At 47.9% G+C, this 21,673-nt stretch overlaps 1 protein-coding gene across 9 annotated transcripts in view; it reads right to left on the reverse strand.

The window, feature by feature from the left end:
* LOC134560632 (gamma-aminobutyric acid receptor subunit alpha-3-like) overlaps positions 1-21,673 on the reverse strand; it is a 77,355-nt gene that overhangs the window by 18,972 nt on the left and 36,710 nt on the right. For all 9 annotated transcript variants that reach the window (XM_063416832.1, XM_063416833.1, XM_063416834.1 and 6 more), the window contains exons 4-7: positions 18,675-18,742; positions 14,601-14,821; positions 5,429-5,511; positions 779-922 (exon numbers count right to left, since the gene is read on the reverse strand). In XM_063416832.1, the coding sequence (XP_063272902.1) occupies positions 779-922; positions 5,429-5,511; positions 14,601-14,821; positions 18,675-18,742 (516 nt within the window). The remainder of the gene's footprint in view (positions 1-778; positions 923-5,428; positions 5,512-14,600; positions 14,822-18,674; positions 18,743-21,673) is intronic.

Genomic DNA, 21,673 nt, shown 5'->3' on the forward strand with positions numbered 1-21,673 from the left:
TGTACATTTTACTACAACTTAAGTAGAGAGATGGGCCAGATATTATGACATTTAGTTCCCTGGGCTCCCCACATTTCCCCAAGGGAGGTGAAATGAGTTGTTACAGACAGACACTATTAAAATCAAGTGCACCAGAGAGGAAATATCCTCAAATGAGAGAACTACTGGTGCATACAGAGGGAAAAAAATAAAAGGAAAAATAAAAGAAATATGAGAGACACACATGAGATAACAGAAGCTATCAGTACCTGGATTCAGAGGGGAAGGGAGGAGCAGCAGATGGGAGAGAAAGATGATTAATATTGGTCATTAATCAGAGGAAACATTTGTTTGGGATAATCTTCTATTAGTTATGATAATATTTGTGCAAGCAGATGCAGTGAAAATCACACTGAACATTCTGTTGCCTTCGCCTCCCCTGCCTGCAGTGCTTTCCTGAGGGGTTGGAAAGGAATCCAAGACAAATGAACCCGCAGCACCACAAACCAGCTGGACAACGTGGGGCAGATTTCCCACACAGCAGATCATTTTGAGATGCTTGAGATCAGCTCTCCTAAAGGCTGTGGAAAATAAGGCTCTTTCAGTGGGAACCACTGAAAAATAAACTCTTTGCTGCCTCTTGGCGACTGCTGAAGATGTCACCAGCCGTATTCTCCTGGCCTAGGAAGTGCTGTGGTCCTGGACTGCCTCTATAATTATTCCAAATGTTGGCATTCCAAGCCCATGAGTCCATCTGATCCCAGCAGGAGCTCAGCCCACGTGGTGGTCCCACAAATACCTGTGCTGGATCGAACCATCTCTGTCCCAACCACATGGCCCAGCAGGTCATACTGGTTCAGGCGAGATCCACCCTTGGCTACTTCCACAGATTTATCCTTCCCCAGGGTCCAGGTGTAGATCACCTCTGTCTTTGTGTAGGCATCTGCAGAGGAGGGAGAAGAACGAGGTCTGTGCTTCTGCCCGACCTAAAATACACCAAAATTAGCCTGTAGCCAAATTAATCTTTGCTGTGCATCTCTCAGAGCCACATGGCTGAGCACAGCCAAGCATGGCCAGAGACCAAGGCAGATCAACAACTGTTAAATCAAATGAGCAGGAGCGAGCTGGGGTTTTTGGAAGGGAGCTGGAGAGGGGCAGAGCTCTGTCATTGAGAGATAGGCTGTCCCTGTGACGTGCTGACTCTGCAGGGGCTGGCTCCAAGCAGGGACAACACAGGAAGGCATCCAGGCCAGCAGGATGCTGGGGCAGCAGGACAGCCACAGCCCTGCCATGCCAGGGACAGGGAAAGTCCTGCTGGCAGCAGCTGGCAGCTAAGGCTGAATGCAAATGAGGCTGAATTTTCAGTTAAAAAGTTTAAAGTCTTTACCCTCACTCAAAAGCAACCCTCTCCAGGGCTCTCAGATTTGGAGGTGGTGTCCTCTCCCACCTAAATGCTTTTTCCCTGTGTTTGTGACAAGCTCCTGCTCTGCCCCCACAGCCCTGGTTTTTCTGAGATTTTTTTAAAGCCTTCTACTTGCTTATAAGATGGAGTCAGTTCTTTAGCTACTGTGCAATATTAAGGGTCAGTTTTTCACTTTCTCACGCTTTGGAACATAAACAACCTTTCTTATTTTTGTTCACTGTCCTTTGCTTACATATTTCCAGCCTGAAAATAATGTTGGTTGACAGCTGGCATGGCCAGTGGGGTGAAGGGGTAGTAACCCCAGGAGCCAATCTGCTACCAGACCCACAAAATTATAAAAGGAAAAGAAATAAACAGGCTGGCCCCCTTTTTTTGGTGGGGAGCAGCTTTCACTGAAGACCTCTGCCTCCGTGTCATTGATTTTTGCGTTCCGGGCAACAAAGAGTGATCTTCGTTTTTCCAGTCCTATGGTTATCCAAAAATTGAGTCTCTCCAGACTCTGCCAGGAGCTGTTTCTCCCCATAATGCCCAAAATTCCTGTCCATACCAACTTTGCACCAGCTTTTTAAACAAGAACCACGTTCACTAAACCAAGCCTTCAGTTCATTTTTACCCACCACCTTCTCCTGGTGAAGACCTGAAGGAATTCTTTGGCTGGGGTCAGGTCAAGCAGTGTGTCAGGTCTACCAGAGAAACATCTCAGCTCCTGCTTTGTGGAAGATTGTGACCTGAGAAAGCCACATTTCTGTGATCTTTCTAAAATAACCACTGTTATCCCTGCACTGTGGGTTTTGGCAAACCTGTTCAGTGTTAAGCAGGGGCTGTGCAGGCGTTGGGAGTGGTTTTGATGATCAGCCAATGTTTCTCAGCAGGCCAGAGTGCTGCCTAAGCACTTCTGATGCAGGCTGACACTTCTCACCCCATGTGCAACACTCTGCTTTTCCAACCCCTCCTTCCAGCCCTCCACATGCTTCTGGAGCCCTCCATCCTCCTTCAGAGCTTTGTGCAGCCCACCTGATGGGCAACACCTCCTGCTCTACAGTCACACTCCAGCCACTGCCACTCTCAGCCTACAAAAGGAACTTGCCCCCAGTTCCACTGCCATCATTCCTGATCATCCAGTTGTCTGTGTTTCTGGTAGTGTGGGACAGGAGGGTGCCTGATGTCACACAGGCATGGCATGGATGCTTGGAGCATGTTTCATGCCAGGCAGCTGCTTCAGTTCTGCTCAATGCCTCGTTTGCAATGCAAAATCCAATCCAAACAGGGACAGCTCGTGGACATTTAGAGGAGCTGGTAAATTCAGCAGCATCTCCTGCTCCCCTAGTGTCAGCTAGCTGCTGTACAATCCTGTGATGGCTTGGGAACAGCTCTCTGCAGTGCACATTCATCTTCCAGGGAGCAGGGGGATAGGCAAAGCCATCCCTTCCTTCACTTAGCCCCAGGGATGATGCAGGTGGGCAGCAGAAGCTCTCTGGAATGCCTGATGCCTTTATTCTCCTTTAAATTCTCTGCCTTGCCCCCTTGGGGGCTGCTGTTGTGGCCCAGGGACAGAAGGCCACTGCTGAGGCACTTGTGGGGATGAACAGAAAATGGTCTGTGAGGCAAACTCAGCATCCCCTGAGCAGCATGGGCCTGGCACTGGCATTGTCCTTCTAATTGCAAATCTGACCCACTTTAGGCTTCTTGAAAATGAGCAGCTTCCAGCTGTCAATGGCCTTTTACTGAAAACAGTGGTTTAATCCCACTCCAACACAGGAGAGGTGAGCTCAGATGACTTCAGAAAAAGTCACATTAATGTTAACCAGGGGCAGCTTTCTGAGCTCCTTGTCTCAAAACTCTCATCATTCAGAGGTCAAATCAGTGAAAGAATAACCCCAAAGGGTGTTCCAGCAGAAATACACACATTAATCTCTTTTCCTCACCAAGAAACATTATAAGCAATTAGATGTGGAGTAATCTGCCTTCCTGCCAGTCTTGTAATAATCCCAGAATTTAGGCCTGAGGTATGAGATTTGATATCCCTCCTCACAAGGTCAATTAACATTAATAATTCATCCTTCTCTAAGGCTTGCTATTTCACTGGCCTTAGTGATGTCTTGTGGCAATGAGTTCTACATTTAATTAGGTGCTGCCTAAGAAATAGCTTTATTTTAGTATTTCTGAATAATCCTCTTTCATGGGTACAGTTTGTCATGAGGCAGGAGTGCAGATGCACATGATAAATATGATTCCCTCTCCTGCCAATCAAACTTTTCAACTTTGTCCTCAGTTAGCTCCCAAATGGCGACGGGAAGGAAGTGTCAGCTTGGGAAGGTTGGGGTTTCTCTGGGGGTTACTGGTGTGGGCTCATTCTTTAGCTGGAGGTGGGAAACTCTCTCATCAAACACAAATACAGACTAAAAGTGGTGCTCAGGTCAGTGGACCTGGGAAAGACTCCAGGCAGAGCCAGACTAGGATGTTTATTTTCACATCATGGTGAACCAGAGCCTTGGGGTTTGGCTCCCACTCACTTTAGGAACAAAACCAAACGAAATTTAACTTGCATGTGGGAGAGTTAAGGGAATTTCTATGGGCAGCCCAAGCTGCAAGTCTGGGAGTCTGGGAGCAGCTTTCAACTCACCAGCAGCCTGTAAATCTTTCCTAAACCAAGACCTTGGCTGCTGCTGGGATTGAGACTCCAAGAGTTTCCAAGTCTTTCACTTGAGAGCAGCCTGCCTGACAGACTGAGGAGGGGAAGGAGTTTGTGAGCTCCACTGGAGCATGGAGCCAGAGGAACCAAATATTTCAGGCTCTCCCCAGACTGGCAGCGTGGGCCACCACTGCTGTCCCAAATCTGTCTTCCCAGCATCCCCTTGAGATGAAGGAAAAGCACAACTCAGATTTATAATCACAGAATTGTTAATGTTAGAAAAGACCTCTAAGATTATCAAGCCCAACCACTGACCCAGCCCTGCCAAGCCCACATCCTCAAATGCCGAAATTCCAATTTTTTTTTAACCCTTTGAGGGATGGTGACTCCACCACTCCCCTGAGCTGCCTGTTCCAATGCTTGACCACCCTTACAGTGAAGAAGATCTTCTTAATATCCAACCTAAAAGTCCCTTGGCACAACTTGAGGTAATTTCCTCTCATCCTGTCCCTTGTTACCTGGGAGAACAGACTGATTCCCACTTGGCTACTTTCTAAATAATTTTACAGCAAAACCATTGGTGTCTAAGCCATCCTGTAAGCCTGAACTGAGCACAGACTCGCTCAGTGATGGTAGGAATTGCATGTAGGAGACACCAGGAAAAACCTTTGGTCACATTATCATGAGCAAGAATGAATATTATTGTTACTAAAATACTGTGTGACATGCAGGATTGCTCTTCAGCTCTGTACCACCTCCTTGCAGAGGCTGCTGGGAGGGATTTACTGCTGGAGCCCTGGAGGCTGAAAATTTCAGGCTTTCTGAGCTAAAAGGTGCTGACTCTCAAACAAACACCACGTTTGACCTGAGGTCTTGGAACAGGCTCCTGAGATTGAGTGATAGCACGGGAGTTGTGGGTGTGTAGTTTGAATGGTGTTGTGTGATCTCTCAGGGTGTAAAACTTAGATTTAAGATTTTAGTATATAGTAATACATGGGAGACAAGATGGAGGGCTTTGGGCATTGTCTGTGTCATTCTTCACCTTCTTCATCACCTTCTTCTTCCTTCTTCTTCATGGGTTTGGGTGGTTTTCTGCAACTGGGTGAAAACGATCTGCATTGCAGGCCTTGGGTGGTCCTTATTGGGTCAAAAACATAAATAATGTAGGTGTCACTTTGTTATTGGGGGTTTATCACTTAAATAACCTTGGAAAGAGTTAGAACCTCTCCATTTCACCTTGTTTACCTAGCATGCTAGCTGGAACTCACAGCCCATGGGTCTGTACATAGATAAGATACAATAAACAACAAAGTCCTAACTCGAGCTTGGCATTTCCCGTGTCTTTATCCTGACCTTGGTAAAGGAAGAAACAAATCCAAACCCTTTCCACTTACAGCTCCCAAATTTCAGGGGGCAGGCGTGCACGTCCATCGGGAAGTCCTCCAGGTGCATGGGGCACTCTGCGTGGATGGTCAGCCTGCAGGACAGAGCACAGGGGTGTTGCATTGTATCCCTGCAAACAAGGGCATGTTTTCCATACCAGGGAGGAGAGTTTCAGTTTACCTCTGAACTTTTAAGGGAGAAAACCCAGAACTTTCTGTGTTTCTCTCACAGCATGAGGGTACTGGTTGGGTCTTTGAGAGGTTTCTCAAAGCCTGTAGCTGTTTCTATTGGGCAGAAATTTGTATTTTGGCCAAAAAAAGCCCTCCTTGATGGTTGTGTATTTAAGAATGAGCACAAAGCCCCTCGGTGCTTTTTGGGGTGTCTTAGCCAGGTGTGAAGGGGCTTCTCTGCATCTGTGCATGGCTTCTGTTTTGTTTTGTATGTTTTGTCATCCTCTCTTTAATTCAAACCTTCTGCTTTTCAAAGCACACCTCATCAGCCATCTCACAATTATTTTAAGCCATTCTGAGAAGTGCTGGCCACCCTCAGAGATTGATTCACCTCGCTGGGGCTCATTACAGGGGCTGTATCACAGGGGCTGCTCGGGGACAGGCCTGGCCCTTGTGCCACTGCTGATGGCTGCAGGAGGCGGTGGCAGAAGGGCTCGAGGTGCTCACCAGCCTCAGGGCTCTGGGCAGAAGGCCCCAGCTGTGGGGAGGACAGAAGGACACACATCTGGCAGCCTTTCCCAGGGTGTAAGCTCAGCCCCGTTGGCCGAGTTCATCCTCACCCACTCGGTGCAATGGGAAATCCTGCCAGAGGCCAGGACTCCTGTTTGCTTAGTGCTGTGAGCAGCTCCTGGGGACAGGGAACACTCATGGAGCCCGCTGGAAAGCAGAGGGGAAGGGATTCAGGGGCTCCCAGGGCCTGGTGGTCTGCAAGGAGCTGAGGGCTGAGAGGCTGGTCAAAGTGCAGACCCACCAAGCCACCAGGACACAACAGCCCCTGTCCCTGTGGGACACTGTCACCCTGGTTTTGAAGACTTTTCTAAGCCTTCTGTAATGTTCTTCATATTGGAGTCAGAAATTTCACCTTATCACACTTTCTACTATAAACACTGGCCATGTTTTGCTAACTCTTTCATTGTTTACATATTTCTAGGTGAGAAGAGAAAGGTGATTGACAGTTGGCTTGACCAATGTGGATCGAGAGGTGGAATTCCATCCTCCAATCCAAAAGCACCATGGGAAATGTATATAACTGAGTTTTGTAAATAAACTCGCCCCTTTTTTTTCCTGCTTCGCTCACCAGCGTGTCCTCGTGTGGTTCTTTCCGTGTCCACTGTGACAGGACACCTCATCCCACCTGCCCTGGCTCCTCCCTCGCTGGCAGCACTGCGCAGGATGCTGGGGAACATCCTGCTAGATGGAAAACTGGAACATCCTGGGGCTGCCTGGGGGTGTGCAGGACAACCTGTGCTTTCCAAATCCCCCAAATCCCGGTAGGATACCTTGTCAGGAAGCAGCTTTGTGAGGGAGGCACAGCCATAAAAGCAGCGTGCTGCAGAATATGAGGCCAGGCATAAAAGGATCCATTATCAAGGGCTCTAAAAAAGGGAGCTCGTGTTCCTTCCTGGAGTGCTGCAAAGCGTGCAGCCAGGGAGAGGGAGCCGGGAGAGAAAACTTCCCAGGAGATGTCTAAAACAATCTTCTCTCAAGGAACCATTTGCAGAAAACAACAATAAAAAAAAGGACTAACTTCTGATGGCTCAGCAAAACAGCAAACAAACCATGGCAACATGTGGATGCAAAGGGCAACTGCACAGACTGAAGGTGGCTTGTGCAAAATTCAGGTTGAGAAGCTTCTATTGAGATATTTTCCTTTGGCTAGAAAAATGTTCAGCTAAGTCATTCTTCAGAGAAAATACTGAGGCTTAGTCAAATGCAAAATAAGCCCTGAAAAAATAAAGGCTTTGGGTTTTGTTTGCTAAAAGCAAAGAATATTTTAAAAAAGGGAAATAAAATAAAAATAAAGGGTATTTCTTTTAGGTAGGCAAACCTTAAATGCTTCTATTAAAAAAAAAAAAAGAAAAAAGAAAAAGAAAAAGAAAAAGAAAAAGAAAAAGAAAAAGAAAAAGAAAAAGAAAAAGAAAAAGAAAAAGAAAAAGAAAAAGAAAAAGAAAAAGAAAAAGAAAAAGAAAAAGAAAAAGAGAAAAAGAAAAAGAAAAAGAAAAGAAAAAGAAAAGAGGGTTTTTTTAAAATGTGGCATAATAAAATTCAGTGGACAAAAACAAACCCTTCACAAATTGTTGTAAATACCCCTGTGGAGGAAACAAAGCAGAATGGCTGTGAGGTGGCAGGGGTGGCACAGCTGCAGTGACAGTGGCTGCATGTGGCAGAGAGGGGACACCCACACGCACACAGGGCCAAGGCAGCAAACTCTGCACAGCTGCTGCACTGGGACCTCCCCGTCACCCCTGGGTTCTGCTCTGCCAGCTGAGGAAAGGAACCCTGAGATTTCAGAGCCACATCCAGCCTTGCCTGCAGCTCCCAGGGGGTTTAGGAAAGCTGGAAACCCCACGAGAAAGAGCAGAGGAGTGAAATCAAGGAGTTAAATCAGAGCAGGAGAGTTGCCATAACTTTGGTGGGGCAGAGCTGGGTGGCCCAAACTCTCTGGAGCCCCTGCAGCACTCAGAGCAGGGCATAAACCCAGAGTTTTTCAATTCTTTAGGGTCAGAGCAATTCAGAGCAGCAGAGACCAAGGAGCTGTCCTGCAGTGGGTGTGCCAGTCCTTTCTGAGTCCCTGCCCATGGAAACACCGTGCCCTGTGCTAACCTGACACAGAGGGGGTGCTGGCTGTCCTGCTTGCTCCATGGCTGGCTCCAGGCTGGCTTTCTCAGCCCAGCCAAGAACCACTGTGTGCCCAAAGCAACTCCTTGGACACAAATCACTCTGACTTAAACATCTCTTCTTCATCACTGCACTGAATGCACCTGTTTGACATGAAAAAGAAGAAGGCCCCTGACCTTTAGACTTCAGTCAAGACTCACTGAAGACTGACAGTGATTTTGACAAGCCCACAAGCACAGTGTTGTCATTATTTTCTGCTGGACACTCAAAGGCCACCATGAACAAATTGCTCATTTGCTCTGATGCCTCTCTTTTCCAATATGCATTTCAAGAAGGAGGGATAAAAACCTGGCAGCTTGGTGTGGACTTGACTGCCTTGCTCTTCCTGTTCTGTTTCTTTTGTGATGTTCTCTTCAGCCAGCTCAAAATCCACTTGGGGAGCTCATGGCTGGCAAGCTTGTCAAGCATATTCTCACAGATCTTAATCTTCAGTTCTTTCTGTGTCTTTTCCAACTGCAATGGACTTTTTGCTTCTCATTTTGTCACTGTCACTTGTGTCAGGGAAATGTTGAGGCATTTCCCCTGTCTCCCTCAGCAGCCCACACCAAAATTTTCCTTTTTACCTTCCTGTTTTTCATCTGCTTCACTCATTGCTTTATTATTTCAAAAGGTCTTAGCTGGGAGTTCCCAAAGCTGGCTTTTCCAAAGGACCTCATTTCTGACCAGTGCCTTCCTTCTGATGCATCCTGAACTCACCCCCAATAAACCCAGAGAAGTCTTTTCCATCCACTGTATTGTCTGCAAGCGTTGGCTGTGATCATCAGCCACTCTGAATTATGCTGAATGACCCAAGGACTGCAGACTGTGGGTCTGGTGGGTTTGTGCTGTTCAGAGCAGTCAGGAAGAGCCTCAGAGTGGACCAGGACAGCAGCAGAGCTGGCCTTGGCCAAACCCTCCTGCCCTCTCCAGGCCATGGCCAACAAGAGCAAGTGTTGTTAAGGGAAAGAGAAAACTTTGCATGGATTTTGGATGACTCCCTCGATGTTTGGGAATGCAGCATTTTAAATGTAAAGCCTGTTTTACTAGCTGAGCCAGCAAGCAATAAAACAATAAATCCATCAACAAACCACTGAAAAAGCAACCTAATGTTGCAGCTTCTCCACCTACAGCTGAAGGAGTTTTCAAGTCTCCCAAAATGAAATTAAAAAAAGGAAAAGCTGCATCATTCCAGCGAGATGAGTCTGGTTCAGCAGCCTCAGCCAGCCACAGGTCAGCAGGTTCACAGGTAACACATGAAATGTCAAAATGTCAAACCACAAGGAGTGTCTCTCCCTTCCCAGGCAATTACCACAGCCTCTGCAGCATTTGGATTAAAGTGCTTTTTGCAGAAGTTCTCATCTGTGCCCCTCCTCCTGTGCAAGGGAGCTGATGGCCAGAGAGCCACTGCGTTTTGCTTCACTGCTCTGATGGGCTATTCACATCCAGGAGCCCTCGAAATGTCCTTAGAAAGCCTAAAGAGCAGGTGAAAAATAGCCAAGCTGCCAGAAATCACAGCAGCCAGCAGCTGTAGCCTTTGGCTCATCTGTCCCAGTGCCTGCAGCAACTTATGCAGAACTGTCTTGAAGCCAACCCCCAAACTCCTCGTGTTTTCACTTTGCTGCCACAATGGCACCTAAAGTGGAACAGCCAGGACAGAAACCGTGTTTTTTCCCTTTCTTCTAAAGTCACAGGAAGTCCTTTGAACTGCGCCAACACAATGGCAAGGAGCGTGAATCAGGCTAAACATACCTCTGCCAGGGCTGAGGGGATAACAAACCTCTTCAGCTGTGTTCTCATGGTTACCGGGAGCTTAGCAAAGCCTTTGATGTGTCATTAGAGCCCCTGTCGTTACCTGCGTGCAGCTGCAGGATGAGCCAGGATCTCAGCCCAATTTCTGGGACGCAAATATAATAATCCCTCGGTGTGAGAGTGGTACAAAAACATGACAGCACCCTGCACGGCAGGGCTGGCTTTGTTTATGCCAGGGATACTGCTGGAGATTTGTCCTGATTTCTTCTCCAGGAGTTCATTAATAACCACAGTCAGGCCGAGCAGTGTTTACGGTTTAGGCAGTGGGAGAATCTAGGTTAGGTTTAATTGCCAGGGTTTGAGCTTGAAAGCCAAATTGCTTCTAGGATCCTCGTGCTGGATCTGGAAGCACTGATTTCACTTTCCATCCTCCCCCAGCCCCTGGAGATTTCAGCCCATGATGGCAGAAATGCAGTGAGATAAGGTGTTCTCTGAAGATTCCTCTCTCCTGGGACAGTTTCCTTAAAAAAGTCTTCCTGCACAAAGCCAAGCCTGGAAAACAGATCATTTTTGGCTTTGGATCTGCTCAGCCAGGGAAAACTTGGAGCAAATCTCATCTTGTTGCCTGCTTGTGTTTTTATCAGCCGGCCAAGCTCTGCTCTGTTCGGATCCATCTGTGATGTTTCCTGGGGTCAGCCCTGGTGTGGGACACAAAGATCTGCCAGCCCCTGGAGCCCAGGGGAGCTGGTGCTGGGCTGTCCCAGCAAGAGGCTGCACCTCCATCGTGGGGGAGGCTGCTGCAAAGCCTGGAGCCAGCACAGCTTGCCTGGGGGGCTAAAAAACCCCAGGCAGTAAAGACACCCAAAGCCTTTGCTGAGGGAAAGACACTGCAGAGCTCTGTGATTTCAAAAGGCAGCAGGGGAAGCCCAAACCCCTGAGTGTGGCAGGCCAGGTAGAGGAGCTGTGCTGGGATCCCACAGCTCCTGTAGGTCTGTTCAGTGTCCTGGGCTCAGCTTTCCCTGCTGCTCTGCCTCTGCCTCATCTGGGGGTTCACAGACCCTCCTTGCAAGGACTGCACATTATCTTCAGCAGCACAGGTTCTGTACAGTCTTAGGGCATGCAGTGAATGTGTCAGCCTGCCAGGTAAAGAAAACATCCTCCAAGTGCATGACTTGAGCACACATTGTCTGAGAACCACTCTGACAATACCCACAAAGCCCCAACACGCCGTTCTGACAAGGCCTTGTTAAGAGCAGAAGAGCTTTTTAAGCCTTGATTCACAAAGCTGAATGCCATCAGCACAGCATTAAACTTTCACTATTTTTATATGCTTCAAGGCTGGGAAGAACCAGAACATTATCTGCGTGCCCCACACAATCTCTCTCCAAGAGAGTACATCCAGAGATGGCTGCTGAGCTTTTGTCTCTTCCTTATGTAAACCCATCCACAATTCCCAGGTTGTGGCACTCAGGTGTGACACCAGGGTTTAGAGACCATAGCTGGGCTTTTGTGAACTGCTCGGATCGTGTAGGAGCTCCACAAAAAGAGACTGCAGGGGCAGGGCTAAATAATGAAGGACTCACTTCTGATGGCTCAGCAAAACAGCAAACAAACCATGGCAGGAGCAACATGTGGATGCAAAGGGCAACTGCACAGACTGAAGGTGGCTTGTGCAAAACTCAGGCTGAGAAGCTTCTATTGAGATATTTTCCTTTGGCTAGAAAAATGTTCAGCTAAGTCATTCTTCAGAGAAAATACTGAGGCTTAGTCAAATGCAAAATAAGCCCTGAAAAAATAAAGGCTTTGGGTTTTGTTTGCTAAAAGCAAAGAATATTTTTTTAAAAAAGGAAATAAAATAAAAATAAAGGCAGAGAAGATGCAGGGGGATCAGTAATCCTGGGGGGTAGAGAAATGCAGTTCAGTGCAGGGGTCACAAAGGTTGTTTTGTGGCCCAGGTGCCAAGGCCAGTCAGTGGTCAGGGGTGTGCACTGTGACACTGCACTGATCCATGAGGAGAGCGTGACTGAAGGAAATCTCTGGATGCCCAGCTGCAGCTGCTGTGCAGCTCCTGGGAGCTCAGGTCAGTGATAAAGAGGCTCTCTCCAGGAGCTATAAATATTGTCACACAGGTGTAATTTTGCTGGATGCATGTGTCAGACTTGCTGTTCCACCAGAGCAAGTTCATCTATAACTGTAAGCCTTGACTAAGAGAAGTTGGCTTTCCCAGCAGGATAAATAGCAAGAGACGTGCCTCTAATTGCACATCAGCAGACCTGATCCCTCAAGGATGTTGGCTGGCATGAGGGAAAGGAGTGGGATATTCTCAGGGGTCAAACTGCATGGCCAATCTAGACTGAGCCTGAAGGGATCACCCGGGCAGTGCTGCCAGGCACTGGGAATCTGGTGGAAGCCCAAACTCTCTCCCCATCAGCAGGGCACCCCTTTGGATTTGCACTTTGCTGGATGTCAGCTGTGGGAGTTTGGCTTCAAGGTCCTGTTCTTTCCTTTAAGAAGGACACACATGCACGTCCCTGGGCATGGGGGAGGACAGCAAATGCATCCCTTGGACAGAAAACAGGAGACTCCCTCCAGCCTTTTGCTGGGAGGAGGTTTCAAGGCAGTTAACAAGGGAGGGAGGTACCACCATCAGCATTTGACAGGGGAATTGAGGTGGGAGTGCCTTGCAGTGGCAAAGCCAGGTAGGGTTTGGTGGCTGAGCCTGAGGCTTGGTCCTGGCCCTGCAGTCTGTGCCCTTGTGTTTTCCTTTCTGACACCCCAGTCAGAAGAGACCCTGGGGGTCCTGAGCAGCACCAAGAGGAAGAAAGGGAACCATCAGATGCTCCAGGATGGACATCCCAACTTGGATGTGCAATTCCAGAGGGGTTCTTTGCCCCAGCACGCTGTGGTCATCTGGTCAGCTCCAACCACCTGACCAGCTCCAGGACGTGCTGGCCAGTGCCCCACCCAGGCTTCACAAACTGGGTAAAGAAAAGATCTCTGTGCACAAGAGCTCCTGGTTCTGTGCAATTCCAAACATGACAAAAGGTCTCATGTCCACCCTCAGCCTCTGGGTGGGCTTTTCACCTCTGACAAAGCCTTAGGGATGTATTTAAGGGGACAGGAGCACATGTAAGAGGAGGTCCTTCATTCCCCAATTCTTCTGCAGACAGCTAAACTGAAGGATGGTTTGAGTTTATTTTTAAAAATCCCAAGGCTCTCTTTTCTTCCAGAAGCTCATTCCCAAGAGCCTCATGATGCTGCTGCCATCCTGGCACCTGCCCAGCCCTGAATGAAAAAATAAATCCAATACTTTCTTAGTCACACAAAACTTGCTGAAGCTAATGGCTGTTTGCTGAATAAAGAAGTAGCGAAATGATTTAAAAGCTCTGAAATTGAGTATTTTTTTTCCCCTGTCTTATGCCAGCAGCTCCTGTAATACTTTACAGTCAGACAATGATACAAACTGTGGGGAGTGTGAGTTGTGTACTTGCAGGTCAGAGAGCTGGGAGCAGAACAGAGCCCTTAAGTCAAGTTGGGCTTTTCCCTTCATTTACCCCATCTGCCTTAATGTGAGATCACTGATGTGTGGAGACCTAAACCCCCAGGGCACTGGCAGGATTAGCTCATATTTGAGAAGTGCTGCACAAAAGCAAGGCATTGTTTATCAATGTAGGCTGTAAAACTTGCTGACACCATGTAGATTCACAGCCAGTTTAACTATGAAGAGATGAAATCCTGCCTGGTCCTCAAAAACAGAGGTGAAAGTGCAGCATCTCAGCACACAGAATCCACAATGAAGCCTGTTATTACTTAGGACTGGATTGGAGATGGAGACAGAGAAAATAATTTTTTAAAAGAAAGATTTACACCTTGCCAAAATCAGCTCAATACCTTTCTGGTACATTTATCAGCAGCTTGTTGTTTCATTTACAACCTCTGGCTCCTGCAACCCTGGCTTCTCCAAATCACAGTTTTTAATTAGCTGTTTGTTAGGTTTTTTTCCCTAATGATGTGCATCGATCACATACATTTGGGTTTTTATTATTCCACAAAGTGGGAAAAAACAACCCCATTGTTGTCACAAGCAAGCTTGGTCTCATTAGATGCGTGAAATGGTTCTGCTCTAGCATGCTGAACAAATTTAGATCTGCTCTCAAGCTGCTGGAGAATAACAAATTCCCCCAGCCTGATGTTCCCACACCAACATTGCATACCTGATTCATAGCCCATCACAGGTCAGGAGGAAAACTAAGCCAGGTGGCACATCAGCCTCCCAAACTATAGATCCCAACACTTCTACCTCGGCACATAAAAGCAAAAAATCAGTGTGAATGACAAGGGGAAATCTACCTGTAAAAATGTGCCAAGCTGAGGATCAGTGATGGTGCACAGGTAGGAAACAAGGAGAGCATGGAAAGCAGCAGGGTAGGACTCAGTTCTGCCAACAAGAGTTGGTGGAAGCCTGCATAAACCCTGTGTGATGCACCCTGAGGTCCCTGTGAGTGCAGAGGGACCTGGGATTCCCTGGGAGGACAGCCAGCCTCACCTCATGGTGTACAGGAGGGTGCCGTTGTCCACCAGGCGCAGCAGCTTGTTGGGGGTTGTCATGTTGTGGGCAACAGACTTCTTCCCGTTGTGGAAGAAAGTGTCAGGAGTCCAGATCTTACTGGCCAGCAGGTTGTTCAGGGGAAGGATTTTCATGGGACCATCAAACTTCAGCCTTTCATCTCTCCAGGACTGCCGGAAAAAGACGTCGATGGTGTATTCCTTTGGGGAGAGAGGAGAGAAATGAAGTTGTGCTTCACTCAGCTCAAGAGGTGCCATCTTCAGAGAGCAAACTGGGTTTTGGCACACCCTGGGTGACACAAAGTGTGGTGCAACAAGAAGCAGGGAGAGATGGGCTTCAGCACATTCTGGATAATGACTTACCTGTGGTGTCCAAATGTGCCTGTCAGTGTTTCTGAGCACTGCAGAGAAGCTGCAGCACAGCCTGCAGTGGCCAGAGCTGGCCCTGCTGCATCACCACCTCCAGCCAGATGTTTCAGGGGAGGAGGGCCATTATGTGCAGCTACACAGGTATTTTAGAAGGCAAAAATAAAGATCCTGGAAGTGGAATCTTGCCAGGATGCTGGTAATTATATTCCTGCTCATTAAAAAAAAAATAAAAGAAACAAAATAAACTTGCATGACATTGTCTTAATGTTATTTTGTTCCCCAGGCCACCTTTAGAAAATCATTGAATCAAAGATTTCACAGACTTGAACTACAAGATCCTGTGACTTTCTTTTGTCTTATTTTTCTTGTTTTATTTCCCTTTTTTTCTTTTTCTTTTTTCCTTTCTGCCAGTGTAGAGACCCATTTCCTAGGCCATATTCCAGCTGAGGCAGTTAGAAGCTGGAACCCTGCAGCCAAGGCCAGCTCTTCATTCAGTGAATGCAGATTCAGAAAGCACTTTTAGAGACAGAGGGGTCTTTGGGAAACCTGTCTGTCCCAACTATTCTGCCTTCCCCCTGTGCCTGCAGGCTCATAGTCTTTATTTATGCATTCCTGGAGGCTGCAGGGCCAACTAAACTTATTGTGAGTGATTTCTTTCCTGCAGCACTTCTCAGCAGCGCTTAAAAACTGCTGTGCATCACTTTCTTATAGGACAGAGAAATTCCTACAGGTTTTGCAGCAGATGGCAGCCGAATGGAGGCATCTCAGTAAATAAATCCATCCCTGCTTCCTGGCCATGGAGACACCTCTGCTCCAAAATGAACCTTCTGGATCTTGGCTGGGGAGGGAAAGAGAAATTCTGCATTCTCAAGGGCTGTGCCCCATACAAGGTATTTTTCCCCTTCATGGAAGTGATTTCTAATTCATTATTTCTTGGGATAAACCCAAAGAAATGAGCCTGTGTGCAGTCCCAGGAGATTTGGGAAAAGTCCTTATCAGAAGAAGAGCTCTCTTGTTCCCTGTTCCCATTTAAAAAGTGCCAGAAGAAGAAGCAAAACAATTTTAATGACTTCCAAGGCCCTGCTTATGTTCTTTAATGCTTAGGAATCATTCCTGAAGAAGAGAGAAATCATGTTCAGAATCTTTCCCTCTTTTTTATGCTTCTTTCCATAAAAGCATTATTCCCAACTCACCCTTCATAAGGAGCACACTTAATTCTGTGCTTTGCTTTTCTCTGCCTACAAAAGTGACTGAAAACATCAAGACTGACTCTGTCCTCAGAGTCCATCCACAAAACAAAAAAATCCCCTTTAATTTTTGCTTTCCTTCGTGTAATTTCCCTGGGACTGAGGCGAAGCAGTGAGAGCTCAGTCCCGAGGGCTGGGGCGCACGTCGGGTGTGATCGGGCTCTGTCCCCAAACCCAACAGAGATCAGGAGTGCCTTGGAGCACCTCACTGAAAATGTCTCCACATCCTCCTCCTCCTCCTCCATGCTTTGTAATCAGCTGCTCTCCCTGGCTCCTCTCAGCAGCTTTACCTGCCTCTCCTCCTGTCGGAGTCTAGAACATCCCTCTGGCTGCCCTGGAGAGTTTGGAGACCGGACAGGGGGTCTGGGATCTGTCCAAGGGGCTCAGCCAGCCTCACACAGAGCCCAGGAGGGCACTGCCTCTGATCCCTGGCCATGGCAGTGAATGCCCACATTGTATGAAGAATCACAAGCTGGGAGAATTCAAAATAAGTAGTATTTAGTTTATCACAGAGTGTAAATGTAGAATCTAGGATTTTTAGTATATGGGTTTGAAGAGGCAGGATGGAGGAATTGGGGAGTGGCCCCTGTGCTCCTTGTTCTTGTTCTCGTCCCCCATTTTCTGCTGAGTTGTATCACAAGGAATGGTTTAGAGTAGAAATGACATGTTAACATGGGTAGTAGGTATTGGTAAAATTTTGTAAATAAAAAGTTCGTTTTGGACTGTGGTTGGGTTGAGGGGACCGTACATAAAGCCCAGGACCCTCTGACCCGCCCAGTCCCCCGCGTGTCCTGCTCTGCTGGGGACGCCCTGCAGAGCTGAGACAGAACTGAGAGATAATGAAGAATAAACAACCTTGGAAACACGGACTGGGGACTCAGCTTGTCTGCTCTGGCTCTGGCGTGAGACCTTTTGGGCAAGAGAAGCTCCAAAGCTTTATTACCTCGGGGAACAGCAACCCCGAGGAGAATCTCAGGGAACAGCAGCTCTGAGATCCTCCAGCACCGCGATCCCGGCTCTGCCTGCGCCGGGATGCGCCGCAGCCGGCACCAGGCAGGTGCCAGCGGGGAGGGAGGGATTTCCCCGCTCCCGAGATGAAAGGAAGCCCCAGAGCAGGCTCTCCCCAACACTTCCCGAGGAGATGGGGTTTCTCTCCCTTGCTTTTAGCAGCAGAGCTAAAACACATTCGCTATGCATTTGTAAAATGCGCGGAACGAAACACGCGGAGGGGAAATAATTTATTATTCCTTAACTGTCTTCCTAATTTTAAATTCATTTTGTCAAATCACATTGCAGAGAATACCTTCCTCTTTTCAATACCTCATATTTTTTTTCTTCACAGTTCATTATACACACTCCCTTAATCAAATATGCTCCACCTTGGAAGTAATTATCAGATACTCCCCAAGGGCTACGATTACTGAATATATTATGGGTCTCTGCTGTGGTAGAAAAGCAGGAGAGAGAGGGAGAACTCAGATGAGGTTCATAATCTTGATTACACTGACATCAACTTAACTTCTTACCCTGGAGGGAGTGGTCTTCCCAAAGCAACACGGGTTTGAGTGATGGAGTGAGCAACTCCGTGAAACACAGAGATTTTATTCTCCCCCAGCTCCTCGGCTTGCCAGCACAGGATTGCTGTGGGACAGCTGAAGGGATGTTCAGCCCAGAAAATTCAACCCTTGCAGCTCTGGAGGGGCTGTGAGAGCCACAGGATGCTGCTCCAGCATGGCCTAGCCTGTGACAACCTGCTCCCTCCCCAAAATGTGCTCCCTCCATGGCATGGACTGCCCACTGCTGGCCTGGCTGTGCCAGCACCAGCTCAGCTCAGGGGCTGGGCATGCAGGAGGTCCTGAACGCACAGCTGTCCTCTCATGGCACCCTGGAACTCTTGAGCAACCACCCACAGGCAGCCCTTCTCTGGGTGCGTGTGGAATAGGAGCTGCAAGAAATGCTGTGGAGAAACCTCACTATTAATTATGCTCCACAGTCCTGTTTTAATTAGAAGACAAACTGTTGTGGGAATACAAGCCTAAATTCAGACCTCAGGCCTTTTCATTAATAATTTTCCCTGAACATGTCAAAATAGAGCAATCAGTCCATGTTTTTTCTGTTTTCTCTTCTGCCTCCCTTCTGGTTCAGGCACTAAGGATGGTTTGATGGTGAATAAGTCTCTCTGGCACTGCCACCAAACCAGATCAGAATCTGGCATCCTCTCCTCTTCCCAAGGAGCACCTTCATTCCTCCAGTCATCAACTGGTTTCCAAAAGCCCAAGCACACCTGGGAGACAACTCCTGTCTACCCCAGGAACTGAGATACCACCAGCTCTTGTCATTTAGGAAAATCCCACTTTTGCCCACATTCTCCTGGGATGAGGGTGGGACACACCCACAGCAGCTGAGGAGAAGCCACCCCTCCCTGTGAGATGACCTACCATGTCTGTGTCCGAGACAGGGCCGAAACTCGTCACGTAAATGTCTGTCTTGACTTCGGTTACACTGTCTGGGACAAAAAGAAAAAAAAGAAAAAGGGAAAAAAAAACAATTAGAGAGCTGAATTTCCTTGTGCAGGCCAGGGTTTGAGGTTTGTTATATGGTGTTTACTCCTGCTCTGCTGAACCCTCAGCACCGTGCTCTGTGCCCCAAACAACGGCTGATTTTATCACTCGTAATTGGGCACATTCATCTCCAGTGCAGCTCTGCTGCTTCCCACGCTTACACTGAGGACAAATCTGTCCCACACGGCCAGACAATGCATATTTACAGAATCTGTGTGGCTGCATGATCCATACCCTGCCACAGATCCACATGTTTTCAATACAGAGGTAAGCCCTGATGCTTTGGAACTCCTTTTCAATCTGAAATCCCTTCGTGTCTCCCAGCCAGATAAACAGCCTAGCAATGTTCTGGCGGTTTTAGGGAAACCTGGGTTTGTTACAGCTCCAGGCTTATCTGTATGTAAAAAGAATCAATATTCTGATTGCCTTTTACTGCCATCGTGCTTGCTGTTCTCCTAAGTGCCTCTCTCTCACAGAGCTGCTGCTGGCCCACATCACGTGCTGCCCCTGTGTGCCGGGCTGAGATTCTCTCACAGATGCTGAGCAGCAGCTCCACTGCCCCTGCAAAGCCACAGAGCCCCACTGCCTGCCCAGGCGCTAAAACAAGGGGGAATTTTTAACCATTTTAACCTTCAGATAGCCTGGAGTGCTGAACACAGCCACCAGCACGTGCACACAGAGCTCTCCTTCCTGACTTCCTTGGATTTCGGCTGGATTTTTTTCCAGTGTTTCCTAACTGACACCTCTGCTGCCACCCCCCTTTGCACAGTGATTTCCCAGATTTACAGTCCCATGCTCTGCCCACTGGGTTGTGCTCAAAACATGATGGATGAGCTGCCTTGAGTTCAGCACTCAGTTCCCATAAATCCTCCCCACTTTAAGGATAGATCACGCTGTTGTGTGGCATTAGCTGCCTCAGAGCTGCTCTCCTAATGAAAGAACCAATTTAAAGCTGCAAAGCAGAGTTCATGTTTTATGCACACTACCCAATTTTGGCCATGGCAGCAGCCTTGCAAGCAGCCTGGACGGCCCATTGTTTAATTTAGTTGTGGAAATCCTTCTGTCCCCTGAGAGTTATTTTGCAGTACTAGGAAGCTTAGGTTTGTGCTTCAAAGTTTTACATCCCAAAATAAGATAATGCATTCTGGCAGGGTTTTCTCCTTAATGGCTAAAATATACGTATACATGTCTTTAGTTATTATTGCTGAGAAGCTTTTGATGCAGCCCGTGGCTGATACTATTGTGCTATATAAGTAACCCTTGATCTCGCCTTGATGTGATAAAAAGAAGGTTAAAGACGAAATATGTATGCGGTACTCTTTGTGAAACACCCAGAAATCTAAACAAAATGATCCCTTCTGTAAGACTGAAACACTCTGGGTATTCTGAGTCTCCCTCCAAACAAGTCCCCAGATGAGGCACACAGCAGAGAACATTCAGTGATGCGAGGCTCTTCCTGCTACCCCATGCAGTGAGAGAAAGCTCATTATGTCTTGGAGAAAACACAAATTTCCCCTTCTCTCCCCTCTCCTCCCCTCCCTGGCATTCATTCTGCAGCCTTGGACAGCAGAGCAGGAGCTGTGCCCATCCATGGACACAGGACAGTGCCTGGGAGGTGCAGGGTGGGCTGTTCCCTGCCCCAGAGGGACAGGGGGCACAGAAGGGTCTGTGCTTTCCACTGTGCTCTGCTGGGTCCAAGCACGGGAGAAGGGATTCAGGAAGTCAGGAGAAGACAAAAAGGCAGAATTAGTTTTGGATACCTTTTGACATGATCCTGCAATCCTTAAATGAGCTTTTATGTCCTCACCATGCTGTCACAGAGCCCCAGAGACCCCTTCCTGACCCTTCAATCTACTGGTAAATCCAATCAAAGATAATGCCATTAGGAAATTTCAATAATCTATTAATAACTTATTAATATTAATAACTGATTACAACCCGTGTCTGAAGAGAATCCCCCATTTCCAGACTGCAGATTTACCCCCTGGCAAGGCCATGCAGCACCCAGGGAAGGGACAAGCTGGGACTTCACTGCTGGCTCAGTGATGTCCCTCAGCACTGAGGAAAATGAGCCTCTGCACCTCTGATGGCAAAAGCCAGACTGAACCCTCTCTGTTAATATGTGCTCCTAAGGGCAGGATTTGGCTGGGATCCGGAGGGATTTCTGAAATTAAATCATTGCTACGCAGGCAGGGATTTCAGCAGAGCTGGGAAATCCAGAGATAAGTAAAACACCAGCAGAAGAACAGAGCAAGCTCCAGCCTCAGAGATTCACTCCCTTTGTGATCCCACAGCCCAAGAGCATCTGCATTTCTCCCTGCTCTGTGACTGTGAGACCTCCACCTGCAGAGAAATCAGGAGCTGCCCCAGCAGCCTGCCCTCTCCTTACCCTCACACTGATCCACCCAGAGCCTGGATGAGATGAAACTGCATCTGCTTTTTCAGCAAGAGAACGCTGAGAGAAAAGCATCTCCTGCCTCTGCTCAGAGACATGGCAGGGAAATTCCTTTTTTTCTGCTCAAGCCATTGATGTGCTAGCACTGTAGCTTGGCTGTCTTGCCCAGTTCCCCCCAAAGATTTAACAATTAAGGATTGTATAGGGGGGTAGGCACTTTCCCTAGAACTGCTGCAGAACACAAAATGACATTTTTAATTTCCTAGCAGCATCCTTCCCTGCAATTCAACTTTTTTTCAGGCACGAGTTGAGCCTTCAAGGCTGCTGGGGTGGCAGGTGGATACTGCCAGTCCTGGTTATAACCAGGGAAACAAAAATGCAAGGCCTGGGTTCAGGCAGGAAGCTGGAGCAGAGCAAGGTGTGGCTGCCCTAGGGATTGGCACGACACTGCCCAACAGAGCCCTTGGTGGGCTGCTCAAGC

Source organism: Prinia subflava, chromosome 20 (genome assembly GCF_021018805.1).
Source record: "Prinia subflava isolate CZ2003 ecotype Zambia chromosome 20, Cam_Psub_1.2, whole genome shotgun sequence".
In the NCBI taxonomy this organism is placed as follows: Eukaryota; Metazoa; Chordata; class Aves; order Passeriformes; family Cisticolidae; genus Prinia; species Prinia subflava.